Source organism: Diaporthe citri (genome assembly GCF_014595645.1).
Source record: "Diaporthe citri strain NFHF-8-4 chromosome Unknown scaffold_17, whole genome shotgun sequence".
NCBI classification, from domain to species: domain Eukaryota; kingdom Fungi; phylum Ascomycota; class Sordariomycetes; order Diaporthales; family Diaporthaceae; genus Diaporthe; species Diaporthe citri.
In genome coordinates this window covers 226,304-250,935 of record NW_025064862.1, presented here as the reverse complement: position 1 = coordinate 250,935, position 24,632 = coordinate 226,304, and the positions used below count along the sequence as shown (strand labels likewise).

General features: G+C 53.0%; 7 protein-coding genes across 7 annotated transcripts; 3 read left to right on the top strand and 4 right to left on the bottom strand.

Annotated features, from left to right (window-relative positions):
- Window positions 1-1,645: 1,645 nt before the first annotated feature.
- On the bottom strand, window positions 1,646-4,084 carry INS49_005397 (uncharacterized protein; the record flags this gene model as incomplete). Its single annotated transcript, XM_043166177.1, has 7 exons — window positions 1,646-1,742; window positions 1,797-2,079; window positions 2,455-2,773; window positions 2,832-3,071; window positions 3,121-3,539; window positions 3,711-3,945; window positions 4,016-4,084. The coding sequence occupies 7 exons, from the start codon at window positions 4,082-4,084 to the stop codon at window positions 1,646-1,648; spliced, it is 1,662 nt and encodes a 553-aa protein (XP_043017209.1).
- Window positions 4,085-4,519: 435 nt separating this feature from the next.
- On the top strand, window positions 4,520-6,347 carry INS49_005396 (uncharacterized protein; the record flags this gene model as incomplete). The annotated part of the gene is made up of 4 exons (XM_043166176.1): window positions 4,520-4,608; window positions 4,990-5,132; window positions 5,184-5,611; window positions 5,688-6,347. The coding sequence occupies 4 exons, from the start codon at window positions 4,520-4,522 to the stop codon at window positions 6,345-6,347; spliced, it is 1,320 nt and encodes a 439-aa protein (XP_043017208.1).
- Window positions 6,348-7,447: 1,100 nt separating this feature from the next.
- INS49_005395 (uncharacterized protein) lies at window positions 7,448-10,822 on the bottom strand (the record flags this gene model as incomplete). The annotated part of the gene is made up of 4 exons (XM_043166175.1): window positions 7,448-8,455; window positions 8,553-8,760; window positions 9,997-10,280; window positions 10,385-10,822. The coding sequence occupies 4 exons, from the start codon at window positions 10,820-10,822 to the stop codon at window positions 7,448-7,450; spliced, it is 1,938 nt and encodes a 645-aa protein (XP_043017207.1).
- A 1,533-nt stretch (window positions 10,823-12,355) lies between these two features.
- On the bottom strand, window positions 12,356-13,108 carry INS49_005394 (uncharacterized protein; the record flags this gene model as incomplete). The annotated part of the gene is made up of 1 exon (XM_043166174.1): window positions 12,356-13,108. One exon carries the CDS (start codon window positions 13,106-13,108, stop codon window positions 12,356-12,358), a length of 753 nt encoding a protein of 250 aa, XP_043017206.1.
- Window positions 13,109-16,804: 3,696 nt separating this feature from the next.
- Window positions 16,805-18,541, bottom strand: INS49_005393 (uncharacterized protein; the record flags this gene model as incomplete). Its single annotated transcript, XM_043166173.1, has 1 exon — window positions 16,805-18,541. The coding sequence occupies one exon, from the start codon at window positions 18,539-18,541 to the stop codon at window positions 16,805-16,807; it is 1,737 nt and encodes a 578-aa protein (XP_043017205.1).
- A 1,086-nt stretch (window positions 18,542-19,627) lies between these two features.
- Window positions 19,628-20,965, top strand: INS49_005392 (uncharacterized protein; the record flags this gene model as incomplete). The annotated part of the gene is made up of 1 exon (XM_043166172.1): window positions 19,628-20,965. The coding sequence occupies one exon, from the start codon at window positions 19,628-19,630 to the stop codon at window positions 20,963-20,965; it is 1,338 nt and encodes a 445-aa protein (XP_043017204.1).
- A 1,283-nt stretch (window positions 20,966-22,248) lies between these two features.
- Window positions 22,249-23,673, top strand: INS49_005391 (uncharacterized protein; the record flags this gene model as incomplete). The annotated part of the gene is made up of 1 exon (XM_043166171.1): window positions 22,249-23,673. The coding sequence occupies one exon, from the start codon at window positions 22,249-22,251 to the stop codon at window positions 23,671-23,673; it is 1,425 nt and encodes a 474-aa protein (XP_043017203.1).
- Between the last annotated feature and the right edge of the window lie 959 nt (window positions 23,674-24,632).

The following is a 24,632-nucleotide window of genomic DNA, read 5'->3' as shown; positions in this document are numbered from 1 at the left end:
TGTATGATCTTACTCGTTGCACAAATCACTACGCGCCTCAATGAGATTGCTCGAGAGTGCAAAAACGCGCTCTCAGCCTTTTCGCGAACAAAAAGGGTTCTCGCCAGCATGTTGTGTTGCCGCTGTCTGTGGAAAACGAAACGCAGCCCCCCCCCTGTCGTTTTGACTCATGTTCCCCCCCTCGGCGGCAAAATCTAAAATCTAAAATCCAGCTATATTCTATTATATCTTTATTAAAGAATTATTTATTATAATATAAAATATATAATTATACTTTATATAAAATATATTATTTAATAAAATATAATATATAATTAAAAAAGTATTTTATAATAATATATATTATTATAATTAATTTATATATTAAATATTATAAATAAATTATATTTAATATTTTTATAATATAATATAAAATATAATTAATAATATATAAGTAAATTTTCTTCTTAAAATATTAATATAAATTAATATAAATAAAAAGTAAATTATATAATATTTTAAATATTAAAGTTAAAATTATAAAATATTTAATATTATAAATAAATTATATATAATATTAAAGTTTATAATATATAACTTTAAATATAATAAATATAATCTTATAATTATATATTAAATATATAATTATTTAAAATTTTAAAACTTTATTAAATTTAAATATTAAATTTAAGTAAATAATATAAAGTATTTAATTTTATAAATATTTTATATATATTCTTAAGAATATAAGGATTATAATAATATATATATTTATAATATAAGTATTTATATTAAAATAGTTATATAGGAAATAGCTTATATTGGGAGGATTTGAGATTTGGGAGCGGAGGGGGGGAACACGAGTCAAAATGACAGGGGGGGGGCTGCGTTTCGTTTTCCACAGACAGCGACTGCGGTCCGTGGATTCTCCACAAGGCTGCAGCCGAGCTCGGCCTGTGTGTGAGCACCAACCCGCCCCCGAAGATTTCGAACAGCTCCGCCCCCTGCTGCCGCCGAATCCGCTGGCAGCATGCAAAATGAATCGACCGGAGCCCCAAATTCCCACCAAAACCACCAAACCCTTTTACATCAGAATCCAGATCACACAACAACCAAATTGCAGAGTTGTGACAGCTTTTATATCAGTTCGAATCTGCCCATGGTTACAACTTTATGTACCGACGCAAATTGTTTTGGGAGATTGCATATGGTCTGGGGTTTGTTTCTAGCTATATCACAGCCACCATTTTAGAAATGTCAAGATTAGAGGCGGCCACACAAAACATCCAGTAGCATTGCCCCGCATCCTTAGGCCCTACAGCCACCAGCCTTGACTTCACTTATTTGAATAATCGATCGATGTCTTATGATTTTGCTATTCTCGATTATATGTGACTGGCTAACCAGCTTGAGTACATCCGGAATATTGGGCTTAACACCTAGGTAGGTAGGATAGTAGACTTGGGTAGGAGTTATCAACCTGAGTGATTGTTGGATTGTTCACCTAGGTAGAGATGATACATCAGTGTAACTTGAGCATCTGATATTTGCAGGGGCAATTTGCTCTTACGGTGTTGTCCCTTAGAGTACGCAACGAAATCCATGTGGACCTTGCAGTAGCGCGTCCGTAGACTGGGTGTCTGACAGAACAAGCCCTCTCAACATCCTACGTCGTGAATTGAAACAAATCAGACTCATCCAACAATTCCAGGTCAGCCACAACAGAATCAAAGGTGATCTCGGTAATCTGGTCATCGCCGCTGCTGTTACAGACGATCAACAGATGAATACCTTGGAGTCCGGTTCAGCAGACTTACCGGGCGTCAATATCTTCGAGAATTCGGGGAAAGCAGTCATTTGCGTGCGCTTGGATCTTGCCTGGAATCAGATGCAGAAGTTGTTGCATACTTGTCACCCTTTTGCGCAACTCGGCAGAAGAGGGGTTATCTATGACCCGCAGAAAAAGAATCAAAGACGTCGAGAGAATGTGTTGAGCGTCGAACCAGAACAAGTCGCTCAGCAGGTCCCTCGAATGCATGTCAAGAAGCGTGGACATGGACCCGTCGTTGTGGTTCTCGCATGCTACCACGTGCTGAGTCGCTGGGCAGGGTTGTAAAATTAGTTTTGAGTTTTAGTTAAACTCAATTAAGTTTTTAGTTTTAGTTTTAAGTTAATACTTTTTTAAAAACCTACTTAAAATTATATATAATAAGGCGGAATAATAAATTAAGTATATAATAAATTATTTAAAAAACTTAAATGAATTAAGTGGGTCTTTAATTAAGTAATAAAATTTCTTATATTTTATTAAAAGATTAAAGTTTAACTTTAAAAAAGTTTATAAGTTTTTAATTAAACTTATTAACTAAACTTATATTTTCTAGTTTTTAATTTTTTATTAAACTTATTAATTAAACTAAATTTTTTTTAAGTTTTTAGTTTTTAGTTAGACCTATTAATTAAACTAAACTAAACTAATTTCAATCCTGGCTGGGCGCCCCTTGGCGACGACGGCGTCGACCAGGAAGAGTCGCGTGATCAGGACCAGAATGTAGTGGTATCTGAGACGGAGATAGAGGACCGCCCGTGCAAAGGATGCCGGGATTGTTTCTTTGGTCAGGTGATCCGGCAGGGTGGTCCACCAAGCCTTCAGGTCGTGGACGAGCATCTCTACATCCTGCTGTCTGCATTGCTGCTTCAGGAAGATGCTCCTCATGGCTCGGGAGAGGAACTTTGCCAGCTGTGCTGAAGCAGCTGCGTACATAGGCGGACTCGTGATGCCAGCGGTGATAGTCTGCGGTCTGGCCAGCATATTGGAAAGTTCGCATGTGTGACAGGCTGCATTCACTTACGTCAGAGGGTGGCAAAACGCTCTCTGCGTAGAAAGTGGCGTCCGAATACTTGCCCAGGATGCATGAGCTCCACTGATCCAACTCGTATAACGACCACCACAGCCTCGTCCTCTGCTCAGCCACCATCGGGCTTTCATCTTCTACCCTGAGGAACAGGCCTAGCGACTGAGGGATTCGAGTCGCGCTTCCCAGCGTTATCCAGCCGGTATGACGTTGGTTGTGCCTCTGCCTGTACAAAGCCTGCGTCTCATCCGCCAGTATCTTAGGCGTGGGGGGTTTTGTGACGAACCATGAGCATGATGGTCTGAACGCTTGCAAGGCTGCCCTCCTCGATGACGCTTTCCATATGCATTCGTGCATACTCAAAACTCTCGGTTGAGCAATTCACTACTAGGGCCACGATGAGGTGAATGATGACTTGGACGGACAGCGGCGTGTTGCCCCCGCTGTATATCATCTCGAGCGAATTGAAAAACGTCTCGGGGATGAAGAAGTAGATGACGCTGTTGACTGACCTCAGGAAGGCCAGGCCACACTGCTCGCAGGTCTTTCTATCCGGGAGCCCAATCGCCGGAAGTCCGGCTAGAGGCCGACCGTCAAGCAGATCAACCCTTTGGTCTTGCAGCATTGCCAATTTGGGAGATCTGTCCCCTATGCATGAGCTGATCTTGGATTGCACAACGGCATGACTTGAAGCGCCGTCAAACCCTGGGCCATGGTTAGTATAGCATCCTTCACCTTGTGCGGTAGAAGTAGTTGCAGAGCCACCTACGGCGTTGACAGGTCGCGTCCGAGATGAATACCCCATTCAGGCTGTCCTCGGATAAAACGCCCGATGGTTCACTGACCGGGCTGGCCGCTCGAGCCGGCGACACTGACCATGTGCTTTCGACGGTGTTGTGCCGAGAGACTGATGGTGCGGGCGACTCATCTCCGGGAGGGCTGGCACACTCGGAGGAATGTCAGGCGAAAAATGGCGCACTGTCGATGCCATGAGCTCGAACTGCGCCTTGGACGTGTGATAGTAAGGCCGGGCGACAACCTCGTCGGTCGCGGCGCAGCTCAGTCCCAGGCGATGGCATCTTTCGCAGTCCCTTGACGGTGATTTCTCACACTGGGCCAAGTCAGCGCGTGAGCCCCACCGAGGAAGTATTGAAGGCAGAGCAGAAAGACCGGCGATTTACCTTGATCTTTCGGCGTCTGCAATTGATGCAGCTGGACGGTTGTCGACGACTCTTTCCGTTGGCGCTCATGGTGATAAGATCGGGCCTGGAGACCGCGCACACGGGTGAAGTGGTCACATGCAAGCTCCGCGGTCAGTTGAGAGGAATTACAGTTCAGGCCTGGTAGCCACAACCGACGCCTGACAGATATGCCTTCCGCTATTCCCGAGGGCCGGGGAGGCTGCCGAGCTCCATGTCTGCGGCTCGAAACATCAATTGTCCTGTACAGGACTCCCCTGCCAGGGAAACGTACGCGTACTAAGAAAAATGAGTGTCTAATTTTTCTGATTGGCATAGCCGCCCCGACTACAAGTTGTCACTGGCACATGCCCAACCTCAAGTCGTCGTCCCTAACGAGCCTTCGCACCTCGCCCGAGCAGCCGGTCCAACTCATATACAGTAGAGTATGGTCTGTATGAACTGGCTATGCTAGATACAGGAAAGCGCACTCATGGCTCTTTGGAAATGGAGCACAAGTCAAGTAGTGTCGAGCGGTCGCCGTTGTGGGCCGCCCACCAGCTTCGCGGTGACCGCCGTCACGGATTCTGGTCGGTGTAAGTGCGGAGGCCCACGATGACATCGGCCGCCAAAGAGAACATTAAGTGGTCTCGTTTTTAATCTGTTCACATATGCTTCTAAAGCAGTATAAAGAGAACATTGAAACTTCATCTTCCGCACGTTGAGGTAACAGCCAATCACCAACATCGACAGCAAACAGCGGTACACCATGTCGTTTAACGATCCCAAACTGGAAGTCAATCTTGCAGTTTCAGGGTTTGGCCAGAAACTTCTCGTTCTGATTCTTGTTCTCTTGAGCTTGGTATGTTGCCGCACCAGCCGATGTCGATTTTCAGATTTGCCTTTTCTGCCTGTCACTTCCTGCCCTGCCCTTTCATCTCTCCAGCTGTCCCTCGGCGTCTAACCAGCCCAACTAGCCCGCTGTTTACATCATCTACTTTCATCCCCTTGCCCGTGTTCCGGGCCCCCTTCTTCGCAAAGATCTCGGACCTGTGGCACGCGTACCATGTCTCAACTGGGACCCGTCATATCTTGCTGGGTCAACTCCACAAGAAATACGGTAAGACTTCACCGCTCGCTTGGTTTACCGTGGAAGCTCAACCTCGCCTAGGCCCGCTAATTCGTCTCGGACCCAACACTATCTCGGTGAATACGGATGAAGGCCTGCAAAAGATCTTTTCGGCCACGTCACCAATCGATAAATCTCCCTTCTACCAAGCCCTTACGCCAGGATTTGACAGTAGCTTTGCTGCTGTCGGCCAGGCTTTCAAAGAGAAGAAGTCAATCCTATCTCATGCGTTCGCCCAGAAGAAGCTAGACGCCATGGAGACAACATTTATGAAACACACGCGGAAGCTTTGCCATGTTATGGCGACACGTGAAGAAGTTGAACTTGACGACTGTCTGTCGGTTTTGACCATGGACATTCTACTAGTATCGGATGTTTGTTTTGGTGAGACGTTTTATTTGCTCTGCAATCCCGCGGAGAAAACGAGGATCAGCAAAGGCTTCGAGTATGCGGCGAAATCCGTATCATTGGTTAGTAACGCCACATTATTTATCTTCCTTCGTCGCGCGGCAGAAAAAACATATGGATGCCGCTTTCTGCAACCAGTTTCTGGATGAGATCGTCACCAAAGCAGAGGGTGTCTTCCTCTGTGTTCATCTTTTTTGCACACAATTACTCCAAGCAATGTCGAGAGGCGATGTAGTTGGTGACTTGAGGAGAATATTGAACACGCTTCCGGTCCAGATGGAGAATCTGTACGGCCACATACTCGACAATCTTGATCTCAAGGATCATGCAGCCAAATTCTTTCTGCTTTTACAGGCAATTTTGGGACGGCCAGATGCCCTCATCGTCTCGTTCGTAGACGATATCGGTGACGACGTCGAGCTCGCCTTGAGAATGCCTAAGAAAGCTCTCCCGGAGGCGGAATTGAAGTACCGGGCCACCGAGCTGAAGAAACGATTTAACTCAAGATGCAAGGGTCTTCTATCCCTTTCAACCGAGCTACTGGATACAAGGAGTGCAACGTCGCGATTCGGCATAGGAACTGTCCAATATTGTCACCGAAGCGCCAAGGATTACTTGACAATGGACAGCGTCCAGAAAAAGTTCCTCAACATGCTGGACGTGCCCTTCGATCCTCACCCCAGACTCTGCTCAGCACATTTGGCGCGGTGGAGGTGCTGCACAAGCAATGCTTCTGATTCAATGTCTATGTATGTATGGAACTTGCAAAACAGGTGGCCAGCGAGAGTAACGACATGATGATTCGAGTACTCGACGACTTGAATCCAGACTTCAAAGCCCAATCTTACGTGGATGAAGAATATTTTGCCAGAGATCCTTGGTTCGGAGGAACCCTTTTATCTCTCACTGTGGTTCTTGGTGTCCGCGAATACGTGCAACGTAAAGTAGGGCGAGGTCGAGGCTATGTGGTTACATCTATGTCGGTTGATGTAGATCCGAGGGGAATGTACCCTGGTAAGAAGATGCGCAAACAAAAGAGAGAGATCTATGGCATGGCACGGTTTCTTGGGACGAGCCCACCCAACGTAGAGTGGCCACTTTTGTTCGATGCCCTCCTCTCAACGATACAGCCAGACCCAGACATTGTCGCCTTGCTTCTCGAGAATGGCGCAGATCCTGACAACATCATTCGATGCACCGACTGGAAAAAGAGGGGATTGCAAGTGATTTTAAACCGGCTGAGGAAAGATGATATGTTACTGAGGTTTCCGGATGCGAGGCAAGCATGGGTGGACTCTTTGACTCTTTTGTTGCGGCATGGTGCCAAGCCGGACAGATCATATGTATGGCTCCTCAGGGTTTTTTTTGGTGACGACGAGATCCACGCCCTGAAACTGCCTCACTTGCGACCCCATAGCCAAGCCATCTCAACTCTTTCGTTGGTTCTTTCGCCGGCCGGCCGAGCCTATGCCATGCGGAAACAGGGGATGACGTGGGGGGACGTGCTCAAAGACCTGGCATGCTTTAGGGTACAGCAACAGTTCGCTGATTCGGACTGGGAGGAGACTTGAGTAACCTAAATTTTGGCATGTATATAATGCTAGTAGCCATGCCAGAGAATCATGATCTGCTATGCAGCAAGTCATTGGCTACCATAAACCTACGACAGGTGGGGTTTGAAGTCATTTTGATTTATATAGTTGGTTTTCCATAGTTGAGAGCATTTCATATCATCGTGATAAGTAGCATGCAGCGAAGAAACGTAATGGCTAACTTACTGCTTCAAGGACACCCATCCGAGACTTAAACCCAACATTGGAAGGACGCAGTCTTCAAGGTCTAGATGTATCAAGGTAGGCCTAGACTATGGACGGGCTCGATGGAAGTCGTACGGGACTCTATGCTTTCCACAACGTGTCCGGCCACTGATCCTCATAATCCTCCTCCCCATCCAACAACTTCACCAAGTTCTCCCGCGCGCTCCACCGAATATTCCACGTCTTCTCATGATCCAAATCACTCCCTTCTTTCTTCTCAAAATGCGAAAACAAACTCGGCTGCGTCGTCAAACACACATGCCGCGCATGCTCAAACGTCCCATCGCAAAACTGCCGCAACCCCAGATCAAAGGGGTCATCCATCTTCCAGAGACCCAAGTCATACAGTATCCGCCTCGCGCCAGCCTGAGATACCCCGTAGGCAAATGTGCACACGGCGTCGAGCGCGTGGTGAGTGACCCTCGTGTGCGCCGGGTACGAGTTGCGGAACCTCGCGTGGCCGTCGTCGTCCCACGAGTGTATGCTGCTGGTCTGCGGGACGGAAGGGTCGTTCTCTTTAACCACCGCGCCGCGCGAGATGTGCCGCGACCTCTCAGCCCACTGGTCCTTGGGGTCACCCGTGGGCTGCTGCACGCCGCAGTGGCCCAGCCAGAGCACGTCCCAGCCGTCGCCGTACGCCGACGTCTTCGGGTCCTCCGTCCTGGGCAGGCGCGCGAAGCTGAGCGGCGGCGGGTCGAGCCCGGAATCCTGCTCCTGCACGGCCGGGTACGTCGGGTCCGCATGCGCCCCCCTCCCGGCCAGCGGCTGCAGCAGCGCGCGGCTCGCGAGGGCAAAGTCCCGCGCCTGCTCGCGGATGCGCACGTCCCAGTCCAGGTCGTCCTCGAAGATGACGGCCGAGCTGAGGTTGTGCTGCACGATGTACCACAGCGCGTCCATGTGGGCGCGCCACGACGCGCGCACCTTGCCCGTCCACCCTGCGGCTTTGGGGGGCATCGCGGCGTCGGGGACCTTGGCGGCGTCGACGCCCGGGAGGAAGGTGAAGCGCAGCCCCGTCGTGGCGCCCATGAGGGTCATGCGGTCGCGCTTGTCGGTACGGTCGGGCATGTTGATGACGATGAGCTCGGAAAACTGTTGGGATAGGGGTACAATTAGTATTGGATGCTTAGATGGTGGGAAAGAGTTGTAGGGAACAAGGAGGGTGTTGGGGCGCATCATGTCTACTTACGCCGAGGGTCGCGTTTGCCGCGTCTTCCACTGAAAGGCCATAGTCGTTCGTACTTCCCTGGCTCACGGGAGCCACAGGTTGTTTTGGAGGAACAGACACAGTTGGCTTGCCGGCGGGATGTTCAGGTTCTGACCCAACACCATCGATACGGTCCGGCTGTGGCTCTGACCCGGTCTCGCCACGCTCAGGGGGGTTGAAATACGTGATTCTATTGCGAGAAGACTGCCATCGAAGGCCTGTCAGCAGTAAGACGATTCCTGAAGCAGCCACAAGAGTGGTGATCCAAAGTCTCCATGGTGGCCTGTTGGGAATGAGTCTGAACATTAGGCACAAGTGGTGGCTGCTGGCGTGGGAAGAAGCAGAAGCTACAGAACTTGCGAAAGGGAGAAGATGGAATTCGGCTGCCTGGTGCCCGCTGTGTTTCCATAATCCCCTCATCTCCCTTGCAGACGCGGTGTAACAGTAAGACACGACGCAGCCGTATAGAAATAGGCGAGGGGGCTAAGTGTGGAAAGCGGTTCGAAAGGGGTCTAGTGAGACATTCACCGGCTATACTGCTTGAAGCCCCATTCCCCAGAAGCCTCGAAGGCAAAAGACACTTTCCCAACTTCCTGAAGAACACACAATGATTCTCTGGCAAGGCTAGCCGCATCTGACAAAATCACACCACGGGTCCCACACGCAGCGAACAGCGGCAGACTGAAACACCGCAAGGAGAATGTGCACAAATAGTGAGACATGACTCGGCTCTAAGTTGGCAACATCTTTAAATAAACGCTTACCCGTAAACGTAAGCACTCGGGATGAGAGATGAGAGATATTTTCTTGCGCTGAGTTCAAAATGATTTCGATTCAAACCAGCTTGCGAGACTCCGACGGAACGGTACGCTATATGATGTTAATTGCTGTGTGTATCACCGCGTTGGCCATCACTCCCTTGGTAAAAAAGCTTGCCCTCATAAGACCGTTCTGTCTCAGAGAAACTGGTACCGAGAGTCTCATATTTGAAGACGATAGACCGGCAATTTCTTTGCCCCAAGACCTTATAGTAGTTGGCAAGCGACGTTGATGACTAATACTATTATCAAAGAATCAACGCATTCGAGACGTCCGCCAGTTTCATTTCATGGACTGTATGATCGGACTCCGTCTCTCGAATGTCGCGTGTTCCCAGAATTGCCTGATACCAGTATAGATCCAAGTACACCTCAACGTTGGACTTTTTGACCTCTCATTTCGGGGTTTAATGGGGCCTCCTTCAAACCTTGAATGACTATTTCTTCATGATCTGTAATCATCCTGCCCCTTGACACAAAGCCCACACGAACTGTCACGCCACGCAAAATTCTCCCTCACAAAAATCTGTTTCCAATCGACGGGGGTCCAAGGTGTGTCTGGATCGGTGTAGCCCCAGCAAGCCTCTGCCTTGCACAACAGCGCATACATCAGCCTCACGCGCGGAAACGCCACAAGTGCGGAGCGGCCATGTACCAGCGGCCGGCCCGACAGCACCGGGTTGCATAGGGCCAAGACACCAAGAAGATCTTCCGACACTTCTTCTGGCCAGATCAGCTCGGCATCAGCTTTGAGGTCTCCATACCCGCTGATGTTCTTTCCGACGCCCCTGAACCGGCAGGCCAGCTCGCAAGCCGCGACGGCAAGCATGACGTCGGCGCTGGTATCGTCGTTTCTTTGGAAGCATCCCGCAACCAACAGGCTGTCGCGAACCTGGTACCTGTTAATCACCTGCTAAAGGTCCTGGAGAGACACATTCTGGGACACTGAAAGACATGACAGGACGGGGACCGCGAAAGGAGAGGAGTGGGGCTTACGTCTTCGAGTAGCAGGTAGGGCACTTCTTTTTGCAAGGGAACATGAGCTGGCCATTTCTGGCAGCCGATGGTTTCCCGGATCTTGGAAACTCGCACACAACGGTACGCCGGGCCAGAGACAGGGCCCCATACGAGCCACTCGCACGGGTAATTCACGCCGGGGATCTTGAATTGAGGGACGTGGAAGATCTTGTTCCGCAGCGTCTTCTCATCACCGAGGGCCCAGGTGTCGAGGACCGCAACATAACCGTCATGATCTCCCTTCAAACGGTGCCGTACGCCCGAAGTCGAGTCGTGCCGTGTGCAGGCGAACAGGAGCGCAGTCCTCCAATCGTGGGACCAAGAGCTGAATGGCGTCGGGGTAGAGGTCTGCTGGCAGCAGTGGCTGATCACCCGTGCTGACACCACATATGGGTCCGTGTTGCTGCCGATCTCCATCTCTTTATCGTGTCCTTGAAGAAACCCAAGTGGGGAAATGCCCTCGGTAGTGTTCTGGCCGGGTATACCACCCCCCGAGTACCTGTTAAATCCACGAAACAGGAAACGCGGAATACGTGTGTCCGGGGCGTGAAATGGGTGATCTGGTGAAGCCATTATAGCTGAGTATTATGCTAAGACCAGAAGTATCTCCTATGAATGTGGCCTAATGATGTGTATCAGCCAAAAGATGTCGAGAGAAGTAGATTGGTTGAAGTTCGGGTGTCTGCTCTTACATGTGCGTTCGACTAGGTGGGTGGTGATCGACTGAATCCAATAACTCTCGTAGTGTTTGATGAAGAATTGAGATCATCATTCTCCCTCCTCCCAGTGAAGAAGATCGCTGATATCACTTCTAACATTTCAGGCAACTTCTTTTCCACATTAGTTGAGCTTTTCAAGAAGTTGGTTTGTTTTCGGACACTACTTTGATTAGTGGGCATTAGCTTGGTGGCAGTATTTTTATATCACTGTCTTAAGTTCTGCTACTCACTTTTCTAGGTCTTGTCCCTTGGTAGCTTGGTATACTAGCGCCTCGGTAGCATTCCTTCTGAATGAATCTTGACCAAAAATATTATATTTGCGCAACAGACATAACTTCCAGCAAGGCTCACTCCTGTATGCACAAATCCACCTGGGCAGGCGCCCCGACTCGTGAGCAAAAGCGCACTACTAACAGGATTTTGATCAATTTACAGACCATCAGGGTGCTGAAATCGGCAAATCTTTTCCGATTGCAATTCGCAATCGAGAACTACTGGATTGCTGGCCAACAGAAGAGAATGACCAGCGCCGTAGCCTCTGTGTCTCCTCAGGAACCATTTCCCCCCCAATGTGGTGCCGATAGTGTACCGTTTGACCGACATTGGTTTCGACTCTCAATCATATCGGAAAGCCTGAGCAATGGTCGGTCATTGAGCTCAGGTCAACTGTCAAAGTTCGAAATACATAGCTTCAAATAGTGATGCTTCAAAATGGCATGTGTCATGGGTTGCCGGGTTGGTAGCATTTGACCCCCTCAGTCAAGGGAGTCGAATCTTTCCAAGCCAATCATGGGACATCGATTATTCTTCGATTCTCTATAGCTCTTTCATGCACCCCAACCCCATCATAGTCCGAGGAAAGGACATGAGAGATCTTGGCCTTGGTACGGGTTTAGTCTGGTTGAAATTCAAGTATCAAAGGGATGCAAATAGACCAAGCCATATACTACAAGGATCCATACTTGCTCATAACATACTGACGTATAGTTTCACAGTCACATTGTCACGAGCGGAAATCAAGTAAGCCAATCAGTCTCAGAACATGTACAGCAAAAGTCTTGAATTTGTATGGTATATACAGAGAAGCAACACAACAGTTCCCAATCCACAATCACCCAGAAAGCGGATCTCGTCCCCAAGTCACCATTCCACTCAACCCCGTCTTAGTCAAATGCACTGCATCAAGGGTCCAGGAACCCGAGAGCGCAGAGGCATCCAGGCCGGGGACCGCTTAAGCGCGGAAGGCACGGCGGGCCTTGCGCTTGGTGCAAGAGGAGTCGTCATCAGCAGCCTCGGTGGGGGCCGCAGCAGCAGCGTTGGCGGCGGCCGAGGTGGTGGTCGCAGCGCTGGTGGCGGCAGGGGCGGCAGAGCTAGAGGCCGAGCCGGGGGAAGAGCCGGAGCCGGAGGCGCCGCCGACGACGAAGTCGACGCAGCTGATGTAGGTCTGGTCGATGGAGCGGGCGTCCCACCACCACTGGAGGGCGCAGCCGCCCTTCTTGGAGCAGGTGGCGGGCAGGTCGGAGGGGATGGTGACGCTGAAGTTCTCGTCGCCGTCCTGGACGCCCTTCTCGGTGGAGGCGTAGCTGTCCCAGGAGATGAGGGCGTCGCCGATGACGCTGTTGGCGCCGAGGTCGATGACGGAGACGTTGGCGACGCCGGTGTGGGGCGCGGCGATGTCGACGACGAAGGGGACCTTCTCGCCGGCGGTGAAGCTCTGGATGGACTCGGCGGTGGCGTCGTCGAACTGGTAGCCGCGGCACTGCCACAGGTGGCACTTGGCGGCGTCGAAGTCGGACTGCGAGGTGCCGATCTGGGCCATGGTCTGGATGTTGCCGTTGTTGTCCGACGACTGCATGTTCCAGACCTGGTCACCGCAGGCGGCCTTCATGGCGTCGCCCAGGGGACGGGGGGTGGGGGAGGTGACCCGGCCGTGGGCAGAGACGCCGGCGGCGAAGAGGGCGGCAGCAGAGATTTGCTTGTACATCTTGACTGATTTGTTGGGTCTGGAAAAGGGGGTGGTTGAAATTGTGGGATTTTTGGAACAACTTGTTAGGCTCGGCCTGTTAAGTGAGTGTTTTGATTTTTGAGTGAAAGAATGTTGTCGCAAGAGCTGGCTTGCTAGAAAAGAATGGCGGTTGGTCCAAAAGGGGAAAACTGTGGTGAAGCTTAAGCTTGAGGCTGAAGATAGAGAGAAGAAGAGCCAAGATGCAACAAGACACGAGAGAATCAGACGAGGTCCCTTTTGTATTATGCTGCTGCCCCCGTCTGCCCCCGTCTGCCCCAGAGAGGACCAACCGAGGGAGACCCGCCATCATCGGTGTGAGCCGAGATGAGTTGGCCCTGGAGATCCCAGGAGCGCGGCCCCCTTGGTGGCAGTTGGTTTCATGCTCCCGCCAAACGAATGACGAAGTCTTGGTTGCGGCTCTGGGACAGGGTGGGCTCGACATGTCAGAATTAAACGCGAGCCGGGGTGGGACTCAGGGGTGTACCAGGGGAAGCGAGCCCATGTCGACGAAGCGGGCAAATCAGACGACAGCTGGACAAGCGACGAAACCAGGTACGTGGGTCTGCCCTTGCAGTAGGAGGCTGATTAAAGTCACATCGCGCCCCACTGCATGCCCGGGATGAACCGACTCAGCCAAGTCAGTCACCAATGTTTGGCCTTTCTCTCGAGGCCCCGGCAAAGAGCCTCAGGTCGATCATAAACATCCCAAAGTCAATCGCCCTCAACCGCTGTTCGGCCGAGTCGATCTCCCGCAATAGAAACAATGTCAGGAAACATCGCAAAACGATGCCCTCAATCCTAAGCCGAATAGCTCTCACTGCCCCTGAGAACCGGCATTTTTGATCGGGTCTGCATCCCTCTCCTATCCCACCTCCGGTAAATTCTCTGCCCTGCACTCCTTTCTAGCGGACTTCTCGAAGCCTGGAGCAATCTTTGCGAGGTGGGCTCCCCGCGTGCCGCCCAAGGAGCCTCCTTTTTCCTCGGCCACGATCCATGGTGTTTCAGGCCAGGCAGGGGAAAACCCACACCAGGGGGGCACAGCGCCAGCGATCCCCCAGCTAGATCCGTCCCATCTAGCGCCAAGCCCATAACACTGACCTCGTCAATTTGCCTATGGGAGATTTTCTCCGAAGTCGACGACGAAAAAAAACCTGCGAGGCTGACCGTAAGATGCCTCGGCGATAAGAACAGTGAAACTGCTAACGGATAATTTTGTGCGCCGCCAAAGATATGCCCAAGACAAGTCGTGTATGGCTCTCGCCCCCACGTACCTCTCGAATCGGGGGACTACCACCGGGAAGGATTGTCGTCACTCGCCAGGGGCATGACTTTCTGCGTTCCGGGACCGTGACAAAATTCTTGTGGTCTGCCGACCCGACAAAGATAGAAAAGAGGCTCTGTTCCAAGCGAAGATTCAACGAGTCGGAAAATCGCCTTTTGGAATCCCGAAGCCCGGCCGTAGATTAATCTCGTACGGACAGCCCAGCGAGTGGACCTGGACCGCTCACTGCCTCCTGGATCCGGTGTCGATCAGTGCGAGCCAATACCAATTAGCAGGGTCGACCTGTCACATCGCCGCTTGATCCACTTCGGCGTGCCGACGGCGAGTGCCTGGCGGGGGGGGGGGGGGGGGGGGAGTGGGAATACATTGCTTGCGTGAGGGGGAAAAGGGCAGACGCTCGAACTTCTCGGAGACAGACCACTCGACGGACAATGCTCATTATGGGGCGACTTCCTTCTCCCTGAAGAATTGCCCCTTTCTCTACTTCTCCATTCGCAAACGGAGAACTCAACGCCACTCCAAACACTCGAGAACCGGGACCCGTTCCCTTCGTCAACAATCGGTGAGACTCCGAAACTTGTGTGTACAGCTCAGTGCGACGAGACACGATGGGCACCATAATAGGGACGCCAATGTGGTCTGGCTAGTCTGAGCTTCTCCCAACCTCTAGGTGTTTCTCGTCGCTGAACATTGAACTCGTCATTGATCATTTTTACTTCTGTCGTCTCTCGACCCCAGCTGGTGCAAAACACTTACACAGTCAAACGCCCGTCTCTCCGTGCCTTGCTCCTGCAGTTGCCGTCTGCCCGGATGGCCGTTGCCAAATCTCAAGTGGTTTCTTGGCTACCATGGTTTCTTCACTTTCCGCTTAGCCAATGGACAGTGTCTCGCCTTCGAACGCAAGTGACCCATGGACGAAGATTTGAGGTGGGCTCGGCGTCCAACACGGAGCATGATCTTGGGTAGCGCCGGACTCTTCGCAGCAGGCCTTTTGGTCGCAGGCCGTGGCTGCCGTGTTGCTAATAGGCTGTCAGTCACAAAGCTCAGGACAGGTTTAGCTGGCGGTCTGGAGACTGTCACCGCGGAGTGTGTCCCAGTCCCAAAGTTGAGCATCTTGGCGAGCGGCATCTAAGTAGCAATGAACAGGACTTCGAGAACACCAAAAACCCAAGAGACCATTTTGGGGATGACTTTGGGCTTGGGGACGAGTCGAGGCCTCGTTGTCGGCTTTGATCTAGCTGGACAATCCCCACGCCGAAGGTGTAGGAAGGCTCCTGTGTTGACACCTGAAGCTAGTCGTTCTCGTCCATCAACGTGATGAGTCTTCCTTACCTAGGTAGACTTGCCTATACCATGGGCTTTTGTCGGAGTGTCAGATGGTTTACTCGGACATTGACCTCAACTAGGATGATTGAGATGGCCGTTCGCAAGGAGTTGGCCAAAGGCTCTCGCCCGCCACGAAGGCTCCATCAGGTACCCGCCATAGGGGAGGGATTCAAGGTCGCAAGGCGGTCGACAACGATGGTTGGAATCGGAGGCCCAGTGTGTTTATGAGCGGTGTTCAACCGTTGACAATTCCTGCCCGTGCCCCTGGGCCCGTGATTACCCATGGCGTTGGAGTCTTGCAAAGCTGGACCAACATAACGCTGAAAGCGTGAAGGCATCTAGTTCGCCCTGTTGGCCGATTCATCCGATACAAGTGCCTTCAAGCAGCAAGAAGTGCGCTTCAAATATCGTTATCGATCGCCCAAAAAGCTGTCCTTGCAAATTATGCCGAGGGCGAAGGGGTACATACCCAGCTGCGCGAGCTCTGACAGTGACAATGCTTTTCAGTGTTGAGAGGTCAGTGGACTGGGTGATCAAACTGATGTTCTCACCCCAGCAAAGACCCACGGTTGATTCTCCGTAAACGGCAGCATTACAGGTCGCAGAACGTTGGTGTGCCGTGGCTTCCTCCAAGGAAAAGTACCTATGTTGAGAGACCGAACCCAACTCCGCGCCTTCCTCCTTGATTCCCAGCCTGAAGCAGCATGTCATCTCTCGAGCCAAGCATGCAGAGAGCGGACAACCCGAAAAATGGGGTATGTAGGTTTCTCCAAAACTTGATCAAGTTCGAACGTGAATTACAAGTTAGCTACAACAATTACCTAGTCTATATACAATGTGCCCCAAGGGAGTGTCAATTGGTCTTCTCAAGTGTAGAGACCCCACAACGCCAGACTGGAAGAGGCCCAATTGGTTACCGTCTCCGAGCAAGATGCTTATTGTAATGAGTGTGTGTCCCCGCCCATTCGTTTGTTGACTGTGCCTTTGTATCGTCATGTCTCATAAATGGTGAACGAGCGAGAGCTTTTCAAGGTTGGTGGTACGCGTGGGGCGCGCGCAGCGGACGCCTATACATCCAACATGCTCTTGATCTGCTGCGGTGGCGACGCGAGGGAATTACTTGTGTTGGCGCTGGTGCTCCTTGCGCCAGTAGCAGGCCTTGCAGCTGGGGTCCCATTCACAACTGATTCGTCACTGCGCTGGCGACCCCGTTCCTGCTGCTGTTGTGGTGGATCCGGGTATGGCGGAGGTGGTCCGTCGGTGGAGAGGTAGCTCACGCGGTCAGCGAAGGCCTGCGCGTTACCGGTGTTGGGGAAGAGCAGGCCCGCAACGGCCTGCATGGCCTGTTCTGATCGGCGCCGATCATTGTTGCCGGAGTAGGTGGTGACGCCTGGCGTCGGTCGTGCTGCACCAACACCGCCGGCGTTAGAGGTTGTCCGGCGGACTTGGCCTGCCTCGATATCTGTCGGAGCATTGGCGGATTCTGCCTCCCTCGTGCGAACCTCATGCATCTCATCGATATTCTTGGCCGTGGCTCGGCCTCCGCCGACCTCGCGCACATTCCGTGCAATACGCTCGCGCATGGTCTCGCCGTCGCGCACTTGACCGTTGACCCGCCTCCACCAAGCAGGCTTCCGGACGACGCCCAGCTCGTGGTCTGCCTGGGCACCGCGGATTCGGCGCTGGCGGATGAGTTCTCGGTCCTCGTTGGGGTTGAGGAAGCCAGCAACGATTTGTACGAACAGAATCAACAGAGCCGGGACGTATCCACCGACAAAGGTAGCGACATTGTCCCCTGTGATGTCCATGACCGAGTACTGGAACTCCCACGCGCTAAGTGCCTGGTAGGCGACGACGGACAGGGCGAGGGGAAGAATGAGCATGAAGCGGTAAGGGGTGAACCTGACGAAGCCGATGGCGCGGTTGAAGATGCCCCTGTTGCGCTCCTTGTAATGCTTGATGGAATGACGAAGGTAGTAGACGATAGTCAGCCAGCACATGAGCAGCAGGAAGGCAGCGGCCTTGAGCCTGTTGTCCGTTGCTCCGGGGGCGGCCCTGAGCCGGGTCTGCTCGGCCGAGCGCTGCAGTTCCAGGCTGCCCCAGTTGCGAGGGATACCCATGAAGAAATCGAGCCACCACCAGAGGTAGAAGAAGAGGGGCACCCAGAACTCGAACTTTGCCCTCTTGTCGTCCATCTTTAGGCGGAAGGGGTCCGGGTCGATATACTGCCTCTCCTGCCAGCTGCCCCAGTGCCGGACGGCCTCCCACACGGCAGCCATTGTACACAGGTTCATGAGGAACCAGAAAAAGGAGGTGAGGACGATGGGTATCTCGGGGAGGTAGTAGCGGTCTACGTCGATGTTTGTGACGAGGCTAATGAAGCCGGTGGCACACATTGCGATCATCCAGTACCACTGCCACCTCCTGCCGACGGGCCTGAAGCGCTTCTCGGTGGGCAGGTACATGCTGCCGTGCTTCTTTAGGCAGATGAAGGTGAACATCAAGGCGAGGCCGTAGACGACGGAAAGACCAATGCTAATGTAGCCCCTGGCGGATATGGGCATGATGGGCGAGTAGCACGAGGTGGTGTTGAGGAACGTGCCGTTGGGAAAGACATACTTGGGGGTGTAGTCGCCGAAGGTGAGCAAGCAGCGGGAGCCATTGGACAGGGTGCCGTTGGAATAGAGGGTGAAGTTCCAGTGCTCTAGGGCGGTCAGGTTGAAGTGGATGTCCCCGATGACGGTGTCTGTGGAGTTGTCGCCGGGCGCCCAGGAGATGATGTCCCTGGCGTCGAAGACGGGCATCGTGTCGGCGGGTGCCTGCGTGGGCAGTCGGTGATATTCGCGGTGTCGTTGTTGGAGCAATTCTCGTCACGTCGGTCACTGTGAATATGTCGGCACGATCGGTGCAAGGCGAACCAACGCAATGCGTTGGATTGGTCGGTTGCTAGCTAGTAGCTAGGAAACCACTGACCGTATTTCAATGAAGAAATCGGTGGGCTCGGAGGGTAGGCAAGCAGGCAGGCAGAGGAGTAGACAGACAGACCAGTTGACAGTATATCATGTCGTGATCTGTTCTGTTCTGTTCTGTCGTGTCGTGAGCTGGTCTGCACTGGAATGGAGTTCGAGCGATGAGGAGAAGAAGGTTGCGCTCGACCGCCGCTCTGACGGGAATGTCAAAAGTCAGTTGCTAGACTACCATAGAAGAGCCGAGACTCCGAGGAAGCCGCAGGCCAGTCAAGGTTCAGAAGTCGAAAATCACTCAACAACAGTGCGTGCAGGCAAGCCAGCCAATGGGAAGGCGGGGACCACTGGGGAAGGACATGGGGTCATCCTTCCTAGCGTGGTGGATAAGCGGATAAGCTCGCCAAGAGTCAGAACACGCTGGACGTCATCAGGCCGTGGTTTGTTTATTGCGGTCTTACTACGACGTATGAGGTGTTTATTTCAGAAATATACTTGTGATGCAATTTGTGTGGACACTGGACGATTAATTGGAACCTGTAGCATGAATGCCATGTTAATAGACCCAAGTGTCAGCCCTGTCTGATAGCTGCCAACCTAGGGACAGAGGTACATGGGTACATCGGATGACTTCATTCTCGGGGTTGCCATTTGACATGGGGGGAAGGAGCGAGCCCTCGGGGCTACCCCTGTCACCCCAAGGCTGCAGGTGGCCAGGGCTCAAGCTCCATGAAGCCAGATCGTGGGGAGCTTTTCGGCTTCAAGTTTCAACACACTGACGGCCAGGTAACAGCGATTGGCAGCTCAAGAACCAGCCATTGATCAATCCAAATGCTCACAGGCCTTGCAGTAATCTGTCCCCGATAAAATATTCAACCGTGATTACTCTGGCAGTACACCACGACACACCACACACAGCCAGCCAAAATGGACAGCCCAACAGACGGCCGCGACGAGGAAGAACCCTCCTACATCGACTACGAGACCTTTGTCGCCCCAGACTTCTCCTCCTCCGCCTTTGCAAACACCCTCGTCCTGTCCACAAATAACGCGAACGACACCCCCCTCGACCTCTCCACTCCGTTATCCCGCGTCCTCTTCGACATCCAGGAGATCGACTCCCACATCGACCTACTAACCACCCGCTCTGCCTTGCCCCTGCTCAACCACACCAAAGACCAGACCGAGGCCAGTGGGCGGATCGTGGGTGAGCTGGACGGCCAGATCAAGAGCCTGAACGACAGCTACAAGCAGCTCGAGAAGGAGGTCATCCAGAAACATGCCGAGGCAGATGAGGTCAGGCAGGTCGCGAGTCGTCTATGGGAGACCCTGAGGCTGGGACGCGCCGTCGGCCGCTGTTTACAATTGGGACGCCAGCTGGAGATACAGCATGCAGAGCTCGCAGCCGGGACCAAGAAGGAGGACCACAGGACCCTGGTGCGGTGCGCACACACTATACTGTCGCTGCGGGAGGTCCTGGAGCACAAGGGCTCCGGCGACGAGGGACAGGGCTTGGACAGGGTCGACAGCATCCGCTCCCTGCAGGAGAATGTCACGCAGCCAATCGAGACATCAGTCAGGGAGACCAGCGAGAGGATAATACGCGAGTTCTCCATGGGCACCGCCTCGGGCTCCTCCACATTCGCCCAGTCCGAGGAGACCAAAGCTAGGACGATATCCGCACTATCCACGCTCTATCTCCTCTCCCCCACGACCCTGGAGAAGGGCCAGAAGTGGTCGCCCATCTGGATGCTGCGAGCCCTCGAGGCCTACCTGCGCACTCAGTTGCAGAGCAGCACCTCCACGTTGCGCGATGCCTTAGCCGCCCTACCCAGACTGGAGCGCACCTTGGCCGAGGTCGCCGCACGGTGCCAGAACATCGTCGCTCTCGAGATGGTCCTAGAAGGCACCAAAGCGCCAGCCCATCCACTGCTGCCGCCAGGCTCGGGCAACGACAAAGGTCACGGCAACCTCCTGCACCCCTTACTGGCCTACCTCGAGACCGGCTCGCTGCCTAGCTATTTCTGGCGCACCATGGCCGGTGGCTTGTCGTCACGCGTCCAGGAGATTATCAACAGGGGCGGCGTGTCTGCGCGGACGCTAAGAACAAATAAGGATAATGTAGCGGCCGTCATTCGGGAGTGTGTAATTCGCGGCAGCCAGCCGCCCAGTGCGATGGCCAAGACAAAGGGGGAGAGGGCGGCTGGGTGGGACCGCGAGGTTGCGGTCATGGTGGGCAGTGTGACAGGGAACCTGGGACGATGATGGCTCCGGCCTGACACGAAATACAATCCTGCAACGGGCCGCATGTGTTCGGACAGTCCCGACGCTGTCCTTTGATACCTCCAGCATGCTGGACCCCTACAACCAATTTAATGTTCAATTGCTGCTCAGGCACTCCAGCGGTGCAATCCTCGTCCAGCCCACTGAGGCCCTGCTGCGCCGTGGAGGATTTATCGTGTGCAGGCAAAGGTCGAACGGTCTTCTAGGACACAAACCGGCCGAGATCGCCCCTTCACGTCCCCAGCCTCGCATTCGACTGAGTACTAGAATGGAAAAGGTCTGGGAACTACAGGACACGAAATGACTGTCCCACCTCAAGCCAATTGGGTCATGGAATTCCCGAAGACTATCTAGCCACCGCCACTGAATGACTGGCGAGATATACATCCGCCCACGCAACATTGCTCTTTCCGATTCTCGGGATAACACGCCGCCGAACCAACGTCATCCCGGGAGGTATTCAAGGCCTTGGCCCAGAGACCAGGACCTGGACCATACGGATATGCGCAGGAACAGATACTCTAGTCAGACCCACCAAGGCCGCGTCCTGTCGACTTCGAAGCAGCAGTTCTCGTCATGCAAGCAATTGTCAATCGACGTGTGAATGTCGACGACCGCCCATCTCAGTTCACCGAATAACAACGTTGAGGGCTTAGCCCGGAATCTGTCCGGCATCTCGTTTTTGTTCTCGAGCAATGACCGTCCGGTTTTCTCTTGAACATGTGCAAGTCCGCGTGCTCAGTAGCCCGCCGCGCTTTTTCGCCCATTTCACCCCGGGTCCAGCCTACATTTCGTCGACTTTGCTCCAAGACTTCGGCGTGGATGACAAACGCCCTCGGACGAATTTTCCTGGTCTAATGTCAGGACTGCAAAATTAGCATGATGGCCACTTGCATTGTGCGTTCCTTTCTTCAATATGCCGTATGAACACCAAGACCGATTGACACGCCGCCTCAAAGGGCTTTGAGCCGGCAGAACTTCGAGAAGTCTTCGTAAAACATTGCAACCTCGTCTTTGTCTACACGGGACTATTTTCGTATCACCACTGACCCAGCACCTTCGCACATGGCACCATGAGGAACAGCTCGGTATTAAATCGTGCCCTGGACTTCTTGAGGCCATGTTGGTCTTGCCCAATAAGCCCAGAGCAATATCACTTTCAGATTCAATAATTCTCCTTTACACTTCAATTGACTTGTCGTGACTTGTCGGATAATCTACAATCCCTACTCCTCGATAGAAACCAAACACAAAAGCATCCAACCATGGTCACTCCTAGCAATTCCGGCCCAGGCGGCCGCTCGTCCCAGTCGGCATCGGCAGCCAGGCGCAGACCGTCGGCTGCGCGGCGCACAACTGGGATCCGTGACGCCCATGTGAAGAAGCTCAGTGCAAACCAATGCCCAATAGGCAGGATAATCGGGAGGGCCAGATGCTCTCAAGACTCGGACTGCAAATGCCACAGCCTGGAAGACAAGCTCCGCGCTGAGCTCCTGGGCCTGGCGACCCGTCCACTTGGCGAGCCAATCCGCATGACCCTGGACTCGTTTACCTTTGAGCCCGCCGACGCAGACCAGGTGGCCTTGTTCTTCAACACATACGGTCACCTCTACCACGTTCGCAAGTTCACCCTCAATGACAATGTCGTCAAACTCGACACTCCCGAGCAGATCCTCGTTGCCATCAAAAACCTTCCCTTGCTCGAGGAGATCTCCTTTGCCGGGGCCTCGCTAGGCATCTGGGCTGCTTATCCCCTGGCGGAAGCACTGCGGACCAAGACGAGGTTGCGCCGTGCTGACTTCTCCAACTGCTTCGCCGGGCGTAAAACACCCGAGATCGCCCCTGCGCTGGACGCCCTCGTCTCGGCCTTCCTCGAGCTGCCCGCCCTGGAGTCCATCGACCTCGCGGACAACGCTTTCGGCCCAGACGTCGAGTGGCCTCTTGCCCGGCTCGTGCGGAGCCACACTCCACTTCAGAAGCTCAACCTCAACAACCTCGGCCTCGGGCCCGAGAGCGGCCCCGCGATAGCCAACGCCCTGGTGACCCTTTCCAAGAACAAGGACGTCGCCGGCGCGCCGCCCCTGCGGGCCCTGCTGTTGAACCGTAACCGCTTCGTGCAGGACGACGAGGAGCCGCTCCCGGGCATGGCCGAGTTGGCGGCGGCGTTCGCGGCGCACCCGCGGCTGCGGACCGTCGACCTCGGCACCAACGGTATCCGGCGCGAGGGCATGGACCTGCTCGTTTCGGAGGGGCTGGCCCGCCTGAAGGAGATCGAGGAACTTGACCTGCAGGACAACAACATCGCGGCGCGGGGCGCCACGCACACGGCGCTCGCCGAGGCGGTCTGCGGGTGGCCCAACCTGCGGGTTTTCAACCTCAACGACAGCCTGCTGGGCTCGCGCGGCGCGGCGCTGCTGATCGACGCGCTGGCGGCCGTGCAGCCCAGCAGGTTGGAGTCGCTCAAGATGGCGGGCAACAACCTGATCAGCGCCAACACGGCGGCGCTGGCGGGGGCGTTCACGCAATTGTCGGAGCTGCGGGAGCTGGAGCTTAATATGAACAACATCCCCGAGGACGACGAGGGGTTCGCCGCGCTCGCGAGGCTGCTGCAGGAGAGGAAGGCCGAGAGGGGTATCGAGACGACGATGGACTCCCTCGATGACTTCGACCAGAGTGAGCCATCGCAGTAGTTGGGGGTCATGTCTGGCTCTGAGCTCGGGTGTCCATAGTGGCTTATCTTTTTGTTTCGTCACAGCTATTGCATTGGTTGGATTAGACCGCGGAGTTGGGGTTCCGTATGCTGGTCAAAGTTTCATTTGTAACCGCTCAGCATGATAGAAGCAAGCACAATTTGTTAGTAATCATGTACAATCGGCGTTGAACAGTCGCCACTACCGCTCCAAGTTCTCAATATCGCGTTATTCAAAAGGTAATCTTTACACGAGAAATTACCGCGAGTAAACGCCCTTGACATATATGTTATGGATCACTCAGCTGACGTTACAGAGGGCATCCTAAACTTTAGGGGTGCTCTATATTGGCCTCCAGGGCTTCCGAGATACGAAAATACAAATCGTGTGACGTGATGTGGCAGAATGTCCAGTGAATTATCAGCTCCGTGAATGTCTCACACTGCGCAATCGACGAAAGCAACTCAACGCAGTCTGGTATTCTAGCTAACGTTGTTGATCTCCTATTCCCTCTCCCCCTATTTGGCAGCGAAGATCGAAAACCCAACCTTGGTTGTACAAAGCATAGGTCACCGGGCTCAGCTGATCATTCCCTAGCTTCTCACCAGCATCTGGCTACTTGTTTAAAATTCAAATGGTGCACGAAGTCTTGCTTCAGTTGCCAGCGAAAACATATTGCTCTCCGATGCATACTCGTCAAAATGTCACGTATTTTTGAAACTTGAAATATCAAGTTCCCGTCACATCTAGAATTGCTCGTGTAAAATATCTAAGCACTTTCGTCACACATGATTGATCAGAATTCACATAACTACGTCTCCTGCAGACAACGACCTCGTTACAAACAAGGGTTCTAAATCTCGATCTACATAACCCACATATCATGCCTCCCCCAGCGCTGTAGTATCAGAATCGCCGCAAGTGAGTTACTTAGGCCAGAACGGCTGAGGTCTGCCGCC